Source organism: Pleurodeles waltl, chromosome 11 (assembly GCF_031143425.1).
Source record: "Pleurodeles waltl isolate 20211129_DDA chromosome 11, aPleWal1.hap1.20221129, whole genome shotgun sequence".
NCBI lineage: Eukaryota > Metazoa > Chordata > Amphibia > Caudata > Salamandridae > Pleurodeles > Pleurodeles waltl.
In genome coordinates, this window is record NC_090450.1 from 333927224 (window position 1) to 333949644 (window position 22421).

General features: G+C 42.3%; 1 protein-coding gene across 1 annotated transcript in view; it reads right to left on the bottom strand.

Moving 5' to 3' along the window:
* The window catches only part of UBXN7 (UBX domain protein 7), a 484260-nt gene that overhangs the window by 381781 nt on the left and 80058 nt on the right, over positions 1-22421 (bottom strand). The window contains exon 2 of the mRNA XM_069213616.1: positions 4421-4568. Within this exon, the coding sequence (XP_069069717.1) occupies positions 4421-4568 (148 nt within the window). The remainder of the gene's footprint in view (positions 1-4420; positions 4569-22421) is intronic.

Consider the following 22421-nt stretch of genomic DNA (forward strand, 5'->3'; position numbering starts at 1 on the left):
TTGTGCAGTCAGGTCCTGTAAACATATCAGACTTGGAAGACGTCATCTGTGATAGTAGGTCTGTGGTGGGTGAGGGACTGGAATGGACACCCTCTCACTGCGTTTTCATTCATCAAGATTAGGACCCAGGTGTCTTAAGGACGCTCTATTTGTGGCCTCCTACAAGGGCATAATCACAACCTACTGAATATGAAGGTTACTCAAACCATCAAAATTCACAAACTGGGGCACCAGCAGGATAAAATGAGCTTTGCCCCCAACTTCACCAACATGTTTTACTTCTGTGAGTTGTCTTGACTTCTTCCTCTTCTGCCCTACCTAAACGGCCTGGCAGCTAAGGGGGAACATTTGCTCAGTAGAAAATATGTTCCAATCATGACAGTACCTTGCCAACTTCTAAACCAGAGACCTCACATAAGTACTACACACAGCTTACTGAAGTATTTTAAACCAAAATTTCCAGTTCTGGTGGCTGAATTTCGCCAAACCAACCTTTCTGATGGGGAATTGTACCCTCTGTTAACTCATCATGAGATACTGAGCTGCCATCACAACCTCTTACCAGAGTAGGAAATGTATTAGCACCTTATATGCTCAATTTTACAATGTGCATTAATCAGTCATTATACAAGGGGTGTCTTGCCTCACTTTAAAACATGTCTCTTTCCTCTTTCTGATGATGGCCATTCTGGAACAGACCTCTACTGGGTGTCAATGGGAGGTCTTCCAGCACACAGCACAGTACTCGAGAAAGTAATTACTGTGGGGCCTTTTATGTGGCAGTCAGTGGTTACTGGACATTATCCTATGTTGTTACTGTCATTTAACGCTAGTGTCAGAGTGGTCACAGTAATAATGGATTAACTGAATAACCAAGTTAAATCTTTTGGACACTCGATTTCTCAGAGGCGGTGGGCGAGCTCTTCAGCTTACTACATGAGAAAGTTGGGGGAGTGTTAGGAATGCCAATTCAGTTGGCTATACTCAATAATATCTACATCTAGTTTACTTTCGAAAAATTAAAATTAATTTAAAAAGTGAATGGTTTACTAAAAAGCAGACTGACACAAAAAACAGATACATTCCACAACATAATTATAGTGTCTAAAGGATAGACAACTAGATTTTTGATAATGATGGCCCTATGATCAGAGTTATTCTTTGGGGCTTGATTCAGGTCAACTCGGGATCTTCTGGAGAGCTTAGACCCCAGGGTTTTAAAAGATGCCAAACTATCACAAACGTGTCCTGAACCAACATGAGGTACCAATGTTAGAATTAGCACTCTCACCCCAAACATTAGTGAGAGCCAGAATAAAAGGGGTAATTGCTAACACAAATGTTTACGGGAACACATAAACCTTCCCACCAAAGACCTAGGATGTATGCTGCAAACGTATCGAGTGCTGGCTCAGTGTCCCCAGTGGTGATGTCCTAGTGGCCTGGTATCGGGCTATTAATGTCCAGTAAAGGACACACTCCACATAAATCTTAAGTCACTGCAGTGTGCATACTAAAAGGGACCACAACTGATACTCCTGTTTTTCCTATCTGGCCAGATGCCTATACTCATTGGGTCCATTGCAGGATGCATTTTTCTTGTGCAGGTCTTGATCTTGCACCAAGTTGGTTGTGTCATGGATATGGCAGAGACATTTCATGTAGTAAGGTGGGATGGGAGTACAGAAGCACCTTTTAAATCTCCCAAAAGTCAAATGTCACGTTTTCCTTTTTCTCTTTTAGGAAAGGAGAAGATTTCACACCCAATTCTATTAAACCTTGTCTAACTGTAGTCTTGAAGTCGAAGTCTATGAATCAGCTAAAGTGCAATGCAGATAAGAGCGAGTTTCTCTTCCTTGGCTCCAACTTTTCAAAAGACTGGCAGATTTTTGGGCCAGACGGTAGGCCCCCAATCCGAGGTGGTTAAAAAACATTGAGTGAAGTTTGACAACCAACTGTCTTTTCAAAATCAAGGCAATCCAATGGAAAGGACCTGCTTTGGCCTGCTACGTACTACAAAAACGTTTCTGCACTTTCCTTCCCTCCCACCCAGGAAAACAATTTTTGCACTCATTATGACTTGACAGAATTCTGCAAATACATTGTATTTTGGCCTCCTTCAGTATTTTAGTAAATAGGTTACAGCTAGTACAAAAGGCAGCTGCTAGCTTGTTTCTTCAGTTTTCGCTGAGAACTCAGATTTCTTCACATCTTCTCTTCTTACATTGGCACCAAGTGAACAACTGCATCCTGTTTAAAACTCTAGTGTTGAACCACAGAGCTCTGCATTTATCTGGGCTTAGCTATCTTTCATCTAGGATACACTCATCTCTCCCTAACGGGAAGTTGTGTTATTCTAATAGGGCACTGGCCACAATATCCAGGATCTGGCACTCTAACACAGGGGGTTGCTCTTTTTCCTATCTTGGCCCCTCAGTCTGGAACAAACTTCCCCTTGATCTCCATCAAATTAATCAGAAACGTGGTTGAAAAAGGAACTGAAAACTTGGCTCTTCTCTCAGAATTAGTCATCTTCTCCCTTGCATTAGAGCCTGGACATCTTCCGAGTAGCTGCACGCTTCATAAAACCCATTTCATTGTCATCCTTTTCCCTTGCCCTTTCTCTTCCCTTCAGTTCCATCTCTCCCCACTTCACTGCCGCTTGCCCAGAGAGTTCAGCTTTTTTACTGTCAACATTTAGGAGTAGGGCATACTGACCAACACAGAGAGTGCTGAAGAGGAACAGTTATGATAAGTTGTGATGTGTCAATTTGTTTTTTTCACTTTTTCTGCCTTGGTATATTAGTCCCCAGAGGTTTATTACGTGTGCCAATTAATAAAGAAGATTATAAGTAGAATAGTTCCTCAAATAATCAGATAGAACATGCAAACCCCACACATCGTACAACACCACTTACAAACTCAACACAAAACATATAAAAGATATTCCAACTAGGTAGGTCTCAACACACTCACAAAAGCAGTGCCAACAGGCAGCGCACATTAAGACAGAACTCAGAACATACAAGCAATTGAGCCCTATTAAGCAATTAATTGGTTATTAAGGCATCTTATAGCATTTTAGTAGAAACCCAAGAATTATCATAACTACACGTGCAACATGTACCGGAATGTGCATGTCAGTGAAATAAGTAAGAGGGTGAGTGAGAATAAATCAGAGTGGGAGGCTGAGTGAGTTTAAGAGTCAGTGCAAGCTTCTGTGGTTTAGTCGGTGGTGAAGTGAATGGGTGATTGTGAACAGGTGGTGGTGAGTGCGCGTGATTGAGTACAAAGGTGAGTACCACTGACCAAGTGAGTGTGGGCACCTGTGACAATATGCAAGTGTGTGTAAGAGTGAATACAGGAGCCCCATCCATAATGTCTGCAAGCCAAAATCTCTGGCTAATTCCCCGTCCAAATAGTACAAAATAAGTTAACAAGGTCAAGTTTCTATTACGCTCTCTACTATTGGGGAGAACAGTACCTTTGTGCAAATGGGAACTACCATCGCACTTCCAAGTCCGTAGGGACAAGAAAACAACTATCCAAGTAAAAATTATAGTAAACCCCCTTAAAACCCTTAGGAAAAGCACATACTGAACAGCGCCTTCAGATAAACAAGAGAAGAAATAGCAAGAGAAATACAAGCTGGTGCTCAAAAGTCATCCTCTGTCAGAGCAAATTAACAATGAAAACAACAACTGGGGGTTAGTGAAAGTCCAAACAAAACCATATGCACCTTTTTAAAGGACACGGTTACAATTAAAAACGTTGGTTATATGCGCTCTGAATTTCTACAGTAAACGAGGACAGTAAAAATACATCTGCCTCCAAGATCCTTATTGCGAGGAGATCACTTTAAAGATACGGATTTTAGCCATTAATCACTTGGAGCTGTAAGTAAGCCTGCCTTTTTCCAAACATACACAGAGAAATGGATCATCGGAAATGAGGTCAGGCAAACAATCGCTTTCACTAAACAGGAGAAGTATGAGAATTAAACCGAAGTTCTAAATGAAGGAATGGAGCTGTAAGCAAATGCTGCTAATTACTGGCGCCAAAGGGTAAATAAGCTTGGTAAAGGAGGCGGAGACACCCTGCTTTATTTTGCGATTTTCACAACGAAAGCAGTCAGTGAGAGGGAGGAACATTCCTTGTTTGAATTATGAGACATGCAATTTCCAAAAGCTTAGCAGGTATTATACACGCAATCACTCAGACTGATATTTTTAAGACGCATTACACTCGGACATTATCAAAAAATATATATGCACAGAAATTCCTAATCATTCAGTAAAAAACAAAATTAAACCCAACACCAATGAAGCATCCTGTCGGGTGTGGGAATACATTTCACAATGTGTCTGACTGCCAAGCAAGGAATAGGCCAATGTGAAGAGTTATTAGAATGAACACCTACTCTGCAACAGGCCGAACAGTGGAGGTGCCAGCAGAGCTTGTACTGGGTTCCTCTGCTATTCCACCGCCATCCAAGAACATGGTGACAGCCATCTCAAGGTTGTGACTGCATGCTTCTAGCATATGTTTTCCGATGCTTTCAGAGGCACCTGCAACACAGATAAAGATGAGAACACAGAGAAGCACCACTCAGGAAGGAGCCCAAGCTCAAATCTTTAAAAAATAATAATCCATGGCAGCAACAGCAGTCTCCACACGTCATTAGTCATACTGTTTGACTTCATAAGAATAATACTTTGGGGACTCCATTTTAAAAGACATCAAGGACATCAATTCACAGACGCTGGAATAACAATCAAATAGAATCTGCAATACTACCTGAGCTCCTTATGAGGCGCAATCAAAGGTAGGAAGCACTAGGTCGCCAACAAATGACATCCTAATTATTACAGCAAAGGGGGTTGTTCATTAGCATTTATGACTGTTCGCGATACTGTATCATTTCTCTGTATTTCTGCAGTATGACAATATTCTACTACCAGAAACGCAAAGAACTGATGAAACATCTTTAAGAATCATACCATGTTCGAGCTGCCTTCAAAATTCTCAAGTACTGCCTAACCAAGGAAGGGGTTAGGCATAACGCCTAACAATAATCCTCAATAGATTGCCACTATTTTATGAAGTCCTGGTTTAGTTTCCAGTTGCCTTGGTTACTTTAACCACTTAAGTTCTGAGGATCATTGTCTGTCCCTCAATGTCCTTCGTTTACATTTAGGGCAGTTTGTGCTTAAGATAAAATGCTTTTTTTCCGCAAAAGATATCCAGGCCAAATTTGTGTTCTTTTTTCCCCCCTACTTGTGTTAGGGGCTATAAAGGGTACCACTGGTTTGAATTACAGTGGAAGCACTTGAGAAAATAGCCATTACATGCGGGAAAAATTAAAGCATGGGGGTAAACACTGGGCAATAAAATGTTCACTTTCTTCTAAAAAATGGCATCAACAAAGGGTTTGATGTGATATGATACCGGGAAAACAGAAGTAATATCCAGATCTGAACCCAATAAAAGTTTGAATTTAGTCAGGGTCATGTGTGTAGATCACTTACGTTTAGCGGGGAAAAAGTAATAGGTAACAAGATTTTCATTTGTAACTTTCTGTACTGAGGCCAAACAACAAACAATTATGTCCGCTCGAGTTCTCTGGTCGCAAGGAAACAGTTTGCAGTTTGCAAAAAAAAAAAAATCCAATATTCAGAGCCAACAACTATGCCGCGGCTCAAAATGCTTTTCCATTGTGTTCCAACCAACTAACACTTTAGATTTAAATATTCTAACTAATAAAAATGGGATTATAGTGAAAGCCTTCAATTTGTTTCAATGTACCTAAATATATGAGTTTTGGGATATGGAACACGTATATCACTTCGAATTCTGGATTATTCTTTATTCAAAATGACCATCAACTAGAGCTTCAACGCTCACTTAAAAAAATTACTAATGAACAAATGCAACAGTAAATGCACATTGTAGAGTAAAAATCCATATACAAGTTTAAGGTAAAATTCATTTACCAAATCCATAAATATTCGTTTGGCATAATTTTAAAAGAAAAATATGAAGTAGTGTGTTGTAAGTGAGGAAGTAGGGTGCGCTAGAGCTTGGTAACTGACAAACAAAGCAATCTGGCAAATTGGAAACTGGCTAATCAGTTTTGGGTCACTGGATGAGCGCAACTCGTTTAATGCCTTCCAAAATAAGTCCAGATCTTTAAAGTGAATCTGCTGCTTGATGGGAAGCCAGTTTTTTCAAAGAGTCTTGTTTTGTGGAAAGTGTCCTAGGAGCAAGCCACAAACAGGGGGAAAGAAAAATCAATAAATAACATGTCTTATCACTTTGTATTACCACATCTCTGCAAAAAAAAAAAAAAAAAAAAACCCTAATGGAATCCATGCGAGGTTGTGCCTATCAACAAGCAGAGAAAAAGATCTAAACTGCAACCAAGGAAAGGTCTTCTATGTTCCTTCCAAAAATATATATATATTTTTTTTGGGCAGGGAGAGTGGGAGCTGCCATACTTGGACCTGCAGTCAATCGTCCTTCAGGGAAACCTACCAACCCAGGGCATTTCTAAAAGCTAGGCACCCAGGAAACTCATGGTGATGAGACTTGCATGAATGACACCACTTCTTACCTAGAATGTCCTTGCAAATGCAAACAAAAATCAAAACTCGCTTACATTTCTGTGACTGAAGGTTCCAGAATTTATAGAAGCGACATTTCATCTAGCACTCTCACACTTACTGAGAAAAACTTAATCTCATGTATGTATTGGTGGGCCTCTCCAATAGAACAGCATCAGGCTAAAAATGCCATGTGGTGTCATGGTCTTCACAAGGTCAGTTTGGCTTGTTCCTGTCTGATGCAAAAGGCCCACCCCCAGGTGTGATGTGCCATTTCAACTCAAGAAGTGTGGAAAGTACGATGATGGGACCTTGGAGTTCTACTGACAGAAAATTGATCAAACCATTTTTCACCAACATACTTTGGCCTTTGAAGCAAGCCACACCACCCCGGATACCCCTCAAACTCCATAGAAATGCCTCAGATTCGTAAGATGTCACACGATCCTGGGCCCAAATACTGTTTCACCATGGAAACCAAGAAGAAATTGTTTAAGGAATATTTTTGACATTTTTATGGCATTGTAAAATGATGAACTAGGATCCATGCAATCTACAACATCGCCTATGTGTCTTGTTTTAATAACTGCCTGGGAAAGGTAGACTTCCCTGGGTGCCAGATTAAATAAAGCTCAAATGCAGGGGCAATTTCCCGCATGGGGTCAACAGAGGGGTCAACAGAGGGGTCACATGCCCGCAATTTCATCCATTTTCTGAACTATAAGATAGGCCTATTTACACAAGTGAAATACTGTTTTTACCACTAAAAGAGTAGGAATACTGAAGTAGGGCTCTTGCCTTTTGTGTTGACTAAGACGTGAAAATTAGAAATGAGTGTCTTCACCAATATTTGACATTTTCAGGGCATCTTAGGTAAGGGGAACTTGTAGAGTGCATGCAAAGCATACCTCCTTAGATCGTCTAAGGTCTCTGCTCTTGTAAAATGTGGGGGATGATAATTTTACTTAATGCTGTGCAAACCATCAAATCTGAGTGAAAAACAATAAGTCAACAGATTCAGTTACTGAATGACTATACCCAGTGTGGTATACCCAACCACAATTGGTCTTATTTTGACAGTATTGCAGGATAGTGTGCATGGGGTGCAAGTGGGCCAGGAAACAGACCAGAGTACATAGGTCCTGTGGCATTCCTGCTTACAGAAAATAATGAACTCTTGTACTGCAAATCTCACCTATCATACAGCTGTATGTAGACATGGCAGTAGCATCCATGTGCTTACCAAAGGGAGCTGAAGTGCAAACCGAATGCAAAGCATGAGAGAGGCATGCCCTGTGGCAGAAGGCTGCCCTCACCACCCTTTCCATTTTGTCGCTTGGTCAGAAAGGATGTCTGTTGTCCAGGAGACATTTGTGCCCCCACTCCCTCAATGTATATAGATGGGTGGGTAACATCACCCAACTGCATCTCCTTCCTAAGGATGTTCCACCTAAAAGGATTACTGCTCCTGGATTCCAGCTGCAGCTGCACTGGAGCCCTTCCAAAAAGGTTGCCTGCTTGAGATTGCTAGCTTACTGGTGTTCCTGAGCAGTAATCCTTTTTCGAAGCTGTATCAATGAAGAGGAAAAGCAGACTGCTCTACTTCCTCTGACAACCTCAGGGAATATGAAATGCTTCCTGCAAATTAGCAATTATTTTTAGTCAAGCAAAAGCACCTTAGCTACGAGGGCCAAGGTGTGCCTCACCCAGGCCTCTAAATCGAACAACTGCTAGCATTTCAGCAACCTTTAGGAAGCAAATTGAGAGGATGTAAATCCCAGAATGCCACAATCATGGGTCCTGAAATGTCCCCTAGCCACTAGGGATAATTTTCATAAAAAGTACAAAAAAGGACTGGAAGTGGGTAGCCAGGCTTCCTGTTAAAAGGCATGCATCACACTGGCCTCCACCCACCATCTCACTTATCAGCTTCCTTAGGTTAAACAGATCAGGGTCACAACCCCCTAATCTGACAATCTTAGTTAGCATGAAATGCCCAGTTGACATAGAGGATTCTGGTCCAGCGACCCAAAAAAAAAAAAAAATTCGAACAAAGTGCCTGACTTCCACATACCAGGCGTGCCTCACTCTCGTCTACCCCCACCTGTTGCATTTCAATGGTGTAACCCCTCGATCTGCACTCATAAGGGGGGGCTGAGAGGCTGATGTGCCTTACCACATGAAGGAAGCCATGACCATGGAGGGGTGCTGTTCTTCGTTCTAAACAGTCTGCGGTGCTAGCACATCCCCAAGAGTGGTAGTATAGCTTATGTATAATAAAGGAACCCAGACAAAAGAAAATTAGAGATCAGTACTAGCAAATATCTGCCCATGCCAACTAGAACAGTGACTGTTAGGAAAAGGACAGTGCTGCCTTCTCATCACCTTAGTAACGAAAGAAAGTGGTCTCCGTAAATCCATGTCAAAATGGTCAACAGATCTAATGCTGTTGTGCAAGATAAATTTACAGTTACTATTTGTTTTGCTTCATCTTCTTTTGATACAAAATCGTCTTTTGATGTCTAGTGGGTGGATTCCTAGGGTAGGAATTCACTTTGCTGAGACAACACTGGAAGAGAGACTCCCCCTTCAAACAGTCCTTCACCCATTCTAATCTTCCAGCCACTGGTGGAGGGAACAAAGGGGGGAGGGAGGAGAGTCTCTGGTGCAAGAACTAGAGGTTACCCAGCTACCTTACCGCTACATTCTCTACTCTAAATAAGTAGCACAGAGAACATGGGAGGTCATATCCTCTGCACTTAGGAGATTGAAAATTCCCTACAATCTAGCCCATATTGAGTCACTGTCAATTGCTACCTTCACCCAGTTAGTGGCCATGATGGATCAGTACAGAGTAAACTATTTTGCAGATGTTATCACCTAGAAACAACACAATCAGATTAATAAGAAAATGATTATCAGAGGTTTTTTTGCATGTTGCTCCATCACAGACCTAAAGGATTAGGCTACAAAAGGATTTGATTCTGCTTGAAATATCACCATACCTTGGTTTAGTGCACCAGATACTAACTGCAGAGTACCCAGAGTGATGGATCTTCTGTCCGTATGGAGTTTCAGATTTGTGAGTGAGACTATATTGGGGGACATTACTGGGCATGTAATCTAGCTCTTAAGTCTGTTCACAATCTTTTATGGATTACACCCTTGCAATTGGACCCTTGTTTGGGGCATTAAAGATTGTTCTTCCTGTCACCCAAAATCTAAACAATCATCAAAACCTCCCCTTTCAATAATGAGTATATGAAGAAGCTTGGGGTTTAGTAAAGACTTGAAGGAGGCCTCGTTCCCGTGTAAGCAGAAACCCTATGGAAGAGTGACCACATTTCCCACCTGAATCTCTGGCACCAACTTTGCAATGAAGATAGACTTCTATTGAGAACATCCATGCTTTTAACACAGTTAGGATAATGCTAGTCTTACTTTATGAGCAATCAAGATATTGGTTGTCTTTAGGACGAGGTGACATCAGTCCAAAGAGTCTGAACTAGAGACCTTCACATCTGTTGGAACGCAATTAGGGCTCTGGTCTTGTAGTTTCTGCTGGGATGGTGTTCCAAAAAGGAAATTAAAAAGAAATGCATTGCTGATGAAAGGAATTGGTTTTGAGTCATGGATAAGCTCTTAAAAATAGTGGCTATAGATTTGTCTCAATGCCAGGTAAACACGTTGACCAAGCATTTCCCACTAGGCCTAGGTTTACTCTGTTAAGCTTTTATTTACCTCCCATTCTACAACTTTAGGGCACACCAGCAGCCACTAAGTCCCTCTTAGCAGTGGACTTCACATCCGCAGGAAAAATAAAATTATACTGAATATCAAAAACTCAAGAGCACTCTGCCCCAATCATTGATTCCCTAATGATTTAAGGTGCCAGCATGATTTTTGTTCCCTCTTTTAGCTGTTTTGGTGCAACCTGAAAAACCACAGAGCACATCCACAATGGAAGGGCCCAATTCTAATATCACGCATAAAAGGAGAGGCATTAAGTTTCTGTCCACTTGTCTTCTGCTGTTGATGCTATACATTCGCTCCAAAGTTGTCACACAATTTAATTGATTTGTATAGCTAGATTTGGGTAACCTTTAAATTTGTCAGTGATATATATATACACACACACACACACACACACACACACACATATATACATATACACATATACACATACTTTAGCTAAACAACAGAAGTTCAAGATTTCAAAAAAGTTGCCTGGAGAGCACATTGTATCCCTGTTTGACACGACTATGCAACAGTTCTGGGTAAGAAATCAGTGAGTCTGGATTTCATGAAAGAGTACTCTGAAGTAAAGTATCTCACAATAAATCTGAAGAAAACAAAAACCTTGTGTTTCAGACTTACTCCTACTAACACAGGTTGGTTTCTGGGAATCAACAAACTGGAGACTACTCCCTGCTACAAAAACCTTGGGCTGCAGCTTGAGCATGAGCTGAGGTGGAGCCCTATGTTTGACCTTAAGAAGAGGTCAGCCAGACTATTAACTGGTTTGCCAGTTTTAACTACAGATTTGGATACACAATCCTAGTCTTTAAGAAGAGCTGAAATGGAACAGTCATTCCCATTATCACTTATGGAGTAGAGATTTGGTTCCCAGGATGTTGGGCTAATCTGGCTTCAATGAACCCCCTTTATGTTAGAGAGTATTGGGCCTACACACCAGAGTAGCCAGTGAGGCAATCACGCTGTAAGTGTTACAGGATGGGCCCAGAGAAGTGCTTTGCACCTTAATTGGCAACAGCTTCCCGAGATGCCTGCAAAACCCGTGGTGCACCTAATTAGGCTTGAACAGTTGAACAAGGGTCCCACGATACAGATGAAAAAATCTAAAGAACTGGAATTAAAAATCAACTGATTTTTGGTGTGAATGGGGTTTTTGATACTCTCAAAGTCTCAACAAATTTAAATTTAAAGTTATTCTATGCTTTGAGGTACTTGATAGAACACAGATTTGGGAAAGCTGCAAGGAATGCACACCTTGGCAAAGTATGCTTATCATTTGAATGTATCACATATCCAGCAATAGTCAAACATGAAGGTGAATCTTACCATGAGGGGTAATTTTTTAAAATATATATTTGTATTGAATTTTGAAAATTTGAATCAAAGTGACATACATGAAAGTCTGTGTCATAACAAAAGACAGTGCAGGAAGGGGTCCATTCTTCTACGATCAATACTAAGAACAAAGGATAATATGAAGGTATAGTGCAGGACTGTTTTAACTTGACATGTACAATCTATCAAGCAATAAAAAGACATGGATTCTGAGCTGGGAGCACTGCATCCTCATAATCCTGGACATCACATTTATAATATTTAATCCAGCCACCCCATATTTTTTTTAACTTTTCGTGGGCAGTCTCTGCTTCTATACGTGTCCCCTTTAGATGCCATTCACAGGTCCATTCTCCTCCTCCATTCCCCCAGGTTCAGCGACTTGGGGGCTCCCCAGTACCTGGCCAAATCTCTCTTTGTGATCACTAAGACCGCTCACTAAGGTTACAAAAAAAAACTTTTCTCTGGGAAGGTCTACATCTCTGGGGATACCTAGAAGGATATATTTGGGATCTTTTCCAGGGGTACCCCCTCCACTACCTTACCCAGTTCCTCCACGATTGTTTGCCAAACAGAGTGTATGGTTATTTATGTCCAAAGTGTATGAAACAAGTCTCCCCTCTGTCCCCCAGCAGCGTAGTCAATCTGAGGACTTTGCTACTCCCAATTTATGGAGGCACGCACTGTCATAATAAATCCAGTGTAGGATTTTGAGCTTGATAAGTCTCAGTCTTTATTTAATCGCTACATTCCTGAGGAATATTAGGGCAGCCTTCCCATTTAGAGGTTCCATTTCTCCCATTTCCACCTCCCATGTGAGCCTTATTTTTTTTTTTAGGTGTTGGGTATGTTGTTCTTTATGGTTTTAATCATAAACAATATCCCCTTTTTCCGTAATCTCCTTCCATCAAGGGTCTCCGCTCCAGAGGCGCATATTCAAGGAGGTCGTTGCTATGGATTACACCCTCTCAGGCGTGTTTAAGCTAAAGCTACTCAAAATATTATGCATTGTGGAGTTGGTATTCATCCTGGAGGGAAGAAAAGGACATAAGGGCACCCTCTTCTAATTAGGGACCCACCTTGGAAATGCTTATGCAGTCCCATCAGATTCCCTAGTTCCTTAAAACTATTCCCTTAACATGGTGGAGTTTCCTGGGTGAATTTATTAACCCATTTTATGTATCGATTTGATTTATGCCATGCTAGAATTGGAGCTTGGGTCTTTGGGGGGGAGCGTCCCCATCCCTTTGCCCCCGTAAAGATAATGAAGATAGGATCGATGTAGAAAGTGGGTTTTTTCCAGCACCTTTGTGGGGTGTTCCCTGTCTGTGAGTGTCCATTCATTTATGGCGAGCAGGTGTGAGGCCCAGTAATATGCCCTAATATCTGTGAGTGCAATGCCTCCATTAACATTTTGTTGCAAGGTTCGAAGGGCTATTCTACGGTGTGTCTCATTCTATAACAACTTCCGGAGCTCAACTTCAGTTTTAGTAAAGATCTCATTTGGTTTGCTATAACAGGATTTTTTCAGGGCATATAGAAATTTCAGGAGTGTGATCATTTTGAACATTGTTAGAAGGTTTATACTTCTATCTTGGGTCTAGCGTACTATAAATACCCAGATATAGAAAGCCTTCTCTTGCTACTCTCAATCTCCCAGTAAATCTCATCAAATCTTCATGGTCAGTTACGGAATACAGTACTGGTTTATCCCAACTGATAGTGTACCCCGAATGCGCTCTAATTTTCAATGGTTTGATGAAACATTACGGGGATTGAGTCATGGGGTGGGCAAAGTACAGAAGGATGTTGGCTGCTTACAGTGAATTATTTTCCTCTTCAAATCGAGGATCCCTCCACTCTGAAGCCTCTAATGCTCGGATATGCACAGACTACACATGCCATGGGTTCCAGCATGAAAGCAAATACAAAGGGTGAGAGCCAGCAGCACTATCGGGTTCCCCTTCTAATAGGGAATTCGGTCGATAAGACACCATTGACTCTTATCACTGCAGTGGGTTCTTGACATAAAAGCTCCACCCAGGCCAAGAATTATTTTGCCCCAGACCCAACTTCCTCAGGACCTGTATCAAAAAGGTCAGTGAACCGTGTCAAAGGCATGCTCTGCATCAATTGAGACGATGAGGGGTACTTTTAAGCTCTTTGGCTTAAGAATCTCACCATTTCTATGCACCAACAGGGCCTGAGTTGGTCTAGCTAATGAACAATGGTGCTTGATTTAAGGTGAAGCAGCGGAGTTAGCCCACGACATTGTTACAGAATGTTGGGCAATATAAAAACATCTCTCTGCCCTCACCAGTACCATCTTGACTACCTACAGACACTTTAACGAATACATCCATTTTGCTAATGAGCTACTGGCAATTGTGGATTTTCAGGAATGTCTGCCATACAAGAAATATGCAGATTATATACATACATACAGCCATAGGTAAGGGTAACACAGCATGCTTTCATATTTGTGTGTATTTTTTCATCCTGACACTCAGAATTTTATATCAAATTAATTTTCCACTTTAAGCTGGCATCTCTATATTTCTGTGTTTTTTTTTATATAGAATTGTACAGTTTAAACAAAATATCACATTTAATTAAATAACATATGAAGATACTACATAGAACAGAATGTAGAGAACATTCTTTCTGCTACACAAAATTATTCTCCTATAAACCATTGTCTCCTTATTGTGTTTTTAAAATGCCCTTTTAAATTGGGCTTGACAGCACCAGATCATAAGTGATCAACATAAAGAAACATCTTTCAGGAGTGCTAGGGAAGGAGTGACTTTGGCTCTTCCCACAAGACTTGATTTGGCAAAAGAAGTGGACTGCCACCAAAAAGAGTGCATCTTTCGCTCTACTTGGCTCCTGAGTGGTTTCTTCTATCCTACAGGAAACAGGTCATTACATGCTCAAAAGTAAGAAAAAATAACACTGGTCTACCATGTTACTGCAACTGTAGAACGCAGGATTGTGCACGGCAGGCAGGAACAGCAGCCATGAACCCACTCCCCATTGAGAATGGAAAACAAGTGAGGCAGCCCAGTGCCAGACAGACTGCGACCACTTCTTCAACAAGTGTACTGCTCTGCACCATCGCTGATGCTTGACCAGACACTCCTAATCTGTGAGAGGCTGACTGTGGGAAGGCACTGGTGCAGTTTGTAGTTCTGGTGCTGCTCATGTTTGGAAGCTGTTTATGTTTACACTTGATTCTGTGGTGAAGCAGGGACGTAGCCCTGCCCATAGGCAGTTGGCGGTGTTCTACACTGTGCAGTAGCAACTTTCAGCAACTGAACAGGAGCATCAGCTATTGCTTCCCTCTAGTGAGGCTTTCCCCCCACTGTCATAACTACTATAATAATTGAAGCTGGCATAACTACTGCTTCCAAAACTGGATTCCAGTCTCAGTCTAGCCAGATTTATTATCCTGTAAGAGTAAATATGCTGGGTTATTCCTAGACAGTAATTCTGTTAATGAGGCTGTCACCTTGACTGGTACTAATTATTCGTATTCAATTATTATGAACGTCTTGTAAAAACCTCAGTGTGACCAGAAAGACGCTCTTATACATTTTGAAAAACTCCTTTCATTTAACAGCCTCTTGCTTAGCCCATATTAGTGTATTTTATGCAGCAAAGTGCATAAAAACTGTATTTGCATTTATACAGCACTTTCTACCCCTGACATGGCATTGAAGCACTTTAGGGCATGTAGGGAACTCGGTTTTGTTGCAGTACCTCACCTACACACTTTTTGCCTGGTAGTTGATGCAACTTTGACTGAAGTGTACTGCGACCCTCCCAACCAGATCCCCATTGGCAGTGTTCTTACTCCCTAAACTGTACTATTGTTTCCCCAATTGGCAAATCCATTAGCACTCTCTGTAAGTCCCAAGCAAATGGTACTCCTGTACCTAGGGCCTCAGGTGCTAAAAAGGCTCCTTAAGAGCAGCAGCATGAATTGTGCCACCCTGAGGGACCACATGCGTGTCTTGGTGCAGACAAAATTGAAAACACGGCATGGCACACGGTCTGTTTAGTATGTCCCCCAACACTGCATGCAATACATGTAAGTCGCACCTCTAGCAGGCCTTACAGCCGTAAGGCAGGGTGCATTATATTACATATGAGGGAATACCTTCACACGGAGATATGTCCCTGCTGTATCTATCGATTCTCAGACAAAGTAAGTGGCCAGGGAAGCCATTTTAAATGAATGTTCTGGACACGGGTCTATATGAGTTCTCCAGCTACATGATGGCTTCACTAAAGACATGGATGTTTGTATCAAACATGTCGTATTGATGAACCCACACTGATGCCAATGTGGGATTTACCAATACATGCACCCAGAGGGCACTTTAGAGGTGCCCCCTGAAACCCTACCAGCCACTGGTGTGGTTGCTGACTGGTTTCTGCCAGCCTGCCACCTGAGACACAGTTCTGGCCCCCTAACGTGAGGGCCTTCTACTCTCAGGAGGCCCAGAAAAAACGCCTCCGGGAAGAGGGTGTAACACCCCCTCCCACAGGAAAGGAAGCCAAACCGTCCAGAGCTCATTTGGTACCTGGACAGGCAGGAAACTTATTCAGATAGGCATGCCACCTCCAGGCTGGTACCCACCCCTAAGGTGGGCTACTGCAAGGTGGTTTCAAAATTTCAGAGAACGCCATCTTTGTGATGGCATACCTAGGAATTCTGGGACAGGGTTATGCCCACTTCTCACAGGAAGTGGTCATTTAGGGGGTGTAGTGCCCTAGGGTCAGCAGTCCATTGGCTACTACCCTACATGCCCCTAAAACCCCTAATTTCAGTATTTATGGGAGCCCCTGGCACCAGAGAAACAGTTCCTGATGACCTAAGAAGACCAAGGACACCAAAGAGCGACAACAGCAGAAGAGGAGTAAAATAAAAGCAGCTGACCTGGTACCAACCTAGCCTACCTGTCTGCATCCCTCGTTGAAATTTGCACCAAAGTCGACCTGACCTGCAGCTGTGCCTCCAAAAACCCTGGAGGACTGCCTTTGAAAAAGACTCAAGACCCCAGGGAACAGCGGACCTGTTCTTCAGCAAACTCCAAAAGAAAGGACTCTGAAGTCTCTGGAGCCCTCAAAACCCGACAGCTGAAGTCACCACTGCACCCACCATTTCCAACTCGAGTTGAAGTGGACCACCAGAGCCAACAAGGTTCCCCGGCCCTCCAGACTCCGAGACCATTGTGCTTTCACCCCTCCTGGATTCCACAACGACGCCTGAAGCCTCTGCACACAATTCCCCCTCCACGACGACCGCTCCAGTAAAGAAAACCCAACACCTAAGGACACCTCTGCACTTGTCACCTTCGAGCAGTGGAAAGGTGCCTACCTGTGCCTAAGCCCCGCTGTTGGTTCAGTCCAACTGGCCTTCTGGCCAGAGCTTGCAGCCTCTTTTCGCAGTGACCGATCTCCATTGGAACGCATTGGGCACCTGACACTGTTTCGCACTTAGCCCACCCCGTGCCACTGAGAGTGTACTGTTGGTGCTGCCATGGACCTTGCCCACTACTCACTGAAACTCCTGGCGATTGGTCTTGTAAGTCGCTGTACTCTACCTCTTTGCAGAACTTATTTTTCCATCCTTAGGATAACATTGCAGAACTCAGAAATTGCACTGTCCACTCTTTAAAGTGAAAAGAATTCTTATTTACAAAAGGTACTTAATTCAACTATTTTTCTCTGATGCCTAAACATACATAAAGATACTTGCTATTTTTATAAATTGGTGAGGATCTTCTTATTGACTGTTGTGTGCATTTGTAGATGATTGCACTCCTCTGTGTTTAGCCTAAGGCTGCTCGACCACACTACTCCTAAACAGAGCACTTTGGGATTGATTTGCAAGCCCTGCCCACTCACCAGGGAACTCCTGGACCCTTTACACAGCATTCACATACCACATAAGGGGCCAGGTTCCTACAAGGCATGATCCTCATTACAATCTCGAACTAAGAACGTTTTTGGCTTGTATTAAAAATTGTCAAACATTAACTTGAACTATTGGGCTTCTAAAGAGGCAGACAAGAAAAAAAAACGACAAGTTAAGCAAACATAGCTGGTTTTCAGGTATGGCTTGATGTTGTTGTGACCTTATGTGATCAATTTAAAAAACAGCTTTCAGGAGTACCACAGAGTGGTTTTGTCTGGTTCTCAGAAGTACATGTTTTGATCGGGAACAGAAGTGCTTTTCTCATAAAAAAAGTGCTCGAGTTACACTCCAGCTGGCTTTTGCGGACAATCTTTATTAGTCATGCAGCGCCCCAATGCCATTACTTTAAATACTTCTCAGTATCATAGTACAGATCTTATTTACTCTGCAGTTGTGAGGGATCAATCCCCTGCTCTGTGATTCAAGAGGTATTTAGTTAACAGAAATATACAAATGTAGGCATGTTTGTAGGTAGTTTGTCGGAAAAGAATTGAGGATACTTGTAACTGTTTTTTTGCCTTGCCAGAAGCATAGGATCACACGACATAGTGCACATGCCAGGTGTTAAACTTCCACCACAATACAAGGCTGTATATGCAAGGGTAGAAAGACAGAGTATCCCCTGTGTTACGTTTTTGTGACCAGGATTTGGAGGGAGAGGCCAGGCTAACAGTATATTAATTACATATTTCATGAAATCTCCCTAACATCAAGGCACAGCTGCAAGCCATGCTGCAAATCACGTTTAAGTCTTTAAAGGGGGTCAAGAAGCTGCATAGTCTCAGTCAGGGAGCTCTTGGGTTGAACGGTGTTGCTTCATTTTATGTTATTTTTTCCTTTCCTGAGTAGTTAAGTACACACAAATAGTCTTTTATTTCTTAAATACAAGGCCAGCTGCTTGACATTTCTGAGGATAATGCAACGTGTTGTGGTATTGATTAAACATATGCATGGATTAACCCCTTAGCAGCTGGAACACCTATGTTTTGTGCTTTGGACCTACTTCCTGTTTTTGGTTGATACCGGTGCAAAACTCATTGGTGATCCAGGAAAGCTATTCATTTCTAAAGCGTTAGACCTTCAGCCTACCATGTTATCGGTATTCCATGGGGGGATGGGTTCTAATATGATTTATTGGCAAGGTACTGACGCCTAGAGAAAATGTGTGATAGCAAGCTATAACTCTTTGCCTTTTGTGAGTTAGCACTCCGCTCCGAAGATACCCTGATGCAAATGGAAATGTTTTCATGTTTTTTATTATTGTGAATTTTATTATTAGAAATTACAATTACAAAAATGTGATTAGATAAACTGATAATTATAATAATAGTAATTAAGATTACATTAAGTCCACCAAGTAAAATGTATGCATTATTTAATTTCTTTTTCCGGAGCTGGTGATGAATGACCATGCAGCATCATGAAGAAGAAAAACACATCCTGTCCCTCTGATACCCAGTGTATAATTAATTTATGGTCAAATGTCCAACATGGAGCAAGGCTGACGAGCCTGCAGGATTACTCATCATGAAAAACTTTGTTAGAGCCAGCTCAAGTAAGGAATCACATTCCACTGTTAAGACACTGTGATAAATGTGGAACACACAGGAAGTTCAGGAGCCTGTTTACCATGAAGAGAGATTTACACACCATTAAGCAAAAAAGCTGAAGCTGAAGCTAGTGTCAGTGATGATGCTGACATGAGTGAGTGCCCCAGTAAATGCTTAAACAGAATAACATCATTAAAGTCAGACGTATAGGCTAAAGAATGCATATTTTGTGGAAAGATAAAATGTTACAGGGGAACATCAACATGTGAGAAATTAATCAAGGCCACAGAGCTTAAAGTTGGCAAAAGGCTTTGAGAGTTTGCAACCATTAATTGTAATTCAAAGATATTAGCAGCCTGCAGTAGAGGCACAGTGGCTGCAGAAGCCCATTATCATACATCTTGTTATAAGAACTGTGCAAGGGTTTTAGCGAAGGAAGAAGATCATGCATCTAGCATTCAAACCAATGATCTCTACAAAAATGAGAGTTGACGCATATAATGAACTATTTTAATACATTAGAACTGTGATTATTCCTAACAAAGAGGTAATACATGTGACAACACTCACTGAAAGGCTTGTAAACCTCCTGACATGCAGAGGAATACGGGGAATAGACAAATCAACCAAGAACCATATTAGAAGAAAATTGGACTCAGAGTTCAGTGACAGCCTCCACATATTCCCAGACAACCGAGGAAAATTATTGGCCCAACCTGACACTGTCATGCTATAGGACTTTGGAAAAGAAAACCAGAGTTTGAAAAGAGAGCTATCGGTTTTAAAGGTTAAGGCAACAGACATGAACAAGATTATTGATCAAACATCATCGCACAAAAGAACAATGATTAAAACAAACTTGAGATCAACACCATGGCCATATCATCAGTCGTTGATAACGATTCATTTACAGTGCCTGATTACCTTAAACTATCCCTATTAGGACTTCTGACTGGAGATCCAGAAAACACAAAGACGACCAAAAGGGTCGCCTTACTCATGCAATCATTCAGTCTGGACATTATATATGCAATCACAAATGGACAGCAGAAGGCCCCTAACCCCCCCCACCCCCCAAAAAAAGCAACTGTAGCTCCCATACACCATAAAAAGGCTGACAAGCAATGCTGAAGTCATTTGCACTCAACAGATTTGATCATGGGATTTCATACTCACCACTGGAAGAAAATAATACTACCTTATGTCTAGAAACATGCTGCTACCTTAAATGAGCAAATTGTTCTTCCAGGCAACATTCAATCTCATGTCTTAACTAACTTAGCATGGGATAACCCTGACAGACTGGAAGAGACTCTTACTGGTAAGGGGAAAACTCATTGAGTCAAATGTATAGCTCTGCAGCCCAAGTTGTTTGGACAACAACCGTATAAATCTCCTCTCCCAAGCATTGAGAAACAAAACTAAAGAACACTGACCATCACAAATACTGAAGAATTGTTCATGTATGTTACTGGAGAACGAGTCACTATCTTCCCTGACTACACCCTGGAGGTGCAACGCAAGAGATCCTTTTTCTTGCCAGTGAAGAAGAGCCTTAGAGAACACAACATCAGGTATGCTTTACAGTTCCCGGCTACACTTCGTAGAACACACAACAACACCACCACTTTCTGCACCACTCCAGAAGCAGCTTGGTCCTGGATGGAACACAGAGGCATGGCAATCGCGCCCCTAGAGAACCAGGAACACTCCGTGGAATGGAAGGTGCAGAGACCCCAAAGCAGTCATCCATCGGTTGGCCCCATGAAGGAACAGGCAGCATGAGAAAGGGCGCAGATGGTGGCAGAAATGGAACGGCATGAAGTGACACTATCGCCTACTAACTCAGTTATAGGACAGCGAGATGACAACTCACCAGACGCCGCTCAGGTACCGTTAAAGACACCCCTACAGGGGAAGGGCCTTGCGGTGACCCCCCAAACAGCCGAGGAAGACATATAATCTCTTGTTCACTACTGGTGAGCATATTTCTGAGCAATATTCACTGAAACACTGAGCAGTCCACAAGGGGTGGCAGATGTAATTCAAACCATGGGCTGGGGGACCCAGACTAAAGGCAACTGGGTGCCTACACAATTTCATTGCCAGCTACCCGTTCACAAATAGTGAATCTGACAGACTAGTTCACAATGTTTGTGTGAAGTTGCTTTGCAGTGCCACTGGATGGGGCCCACTTGTGCACCAACCTGGGGAGGAATGTTTGCAGTTACCCCCAGAGTTCTACGTGGGGTTGTTAAAGTATCTTTTGGTGCACAGAAAAATACAGATATGTGGCTGAAGGAGTCGAGATGGAGGGAGGAACTGTGTTATAAGGAGGGTCATGGGGAGGAGGGACATGGCTCCAGAGGTTACCACGTATTAAGTGGCTCAAAACACACACTGACACATGACACAGTATGTGCTATTGTCCTGGAATGTCAGGGGGCTTGCAGGGTTTGCTGAAAGGTAGTGTGTTCAACAATACTTACGCAGATGCACAATAAATGTGGCACTCCTTCAGGAAACCCACCTCACTGCCCTGGACCTTGAGTACATGCATAGGTGCTGGCTGGGCACCCTGATAGAGACCACTTATTCCTGATATGCTCATGGGATACTAATATGGGTGGCTCCTGGAACCCTGCTAGAAGTACTTCACACCAAGATAGACTCGGGGGGAGGTATTCAGAACTGGAGGGGAGGTTGGACGGCCTTCCGCTTTTGTTGATCGCCCTATAATCCCCAAACACCAATCAAGCACAATTCCTACTATCACTTACCCTGACACTACTGCATTATTTCCCTGCACCCTGTTAATGGAGTGGAGACTTTAACTGTGTCTCAAAACTAGACTTGGACTGTTCACGCGCTATGGTCCCGGGAGCTCAAGCTGCTACTCTTATACAACACCTAAGGCAATGGGCATCTCATACACAAGTTTCTGACACATGGCACTAATTGCACCCTACTACTAGAGAATATTCCTATTATTCAAGATTACATGATTTACCTACTAGAATAGACCTCATATATTGCAACCCCGAAGCAATTTCAAAAGTTGACAGCGCTGAATACTTGGTATGCACTATTTCAGATCACTGCCCCTCACAACTTCAATTAGCTTAGGGACAAAGGCACCCAAATATACTGACATGGCAGCTCCCAGTAGCAGCCCTACAAGATGAGGCATTC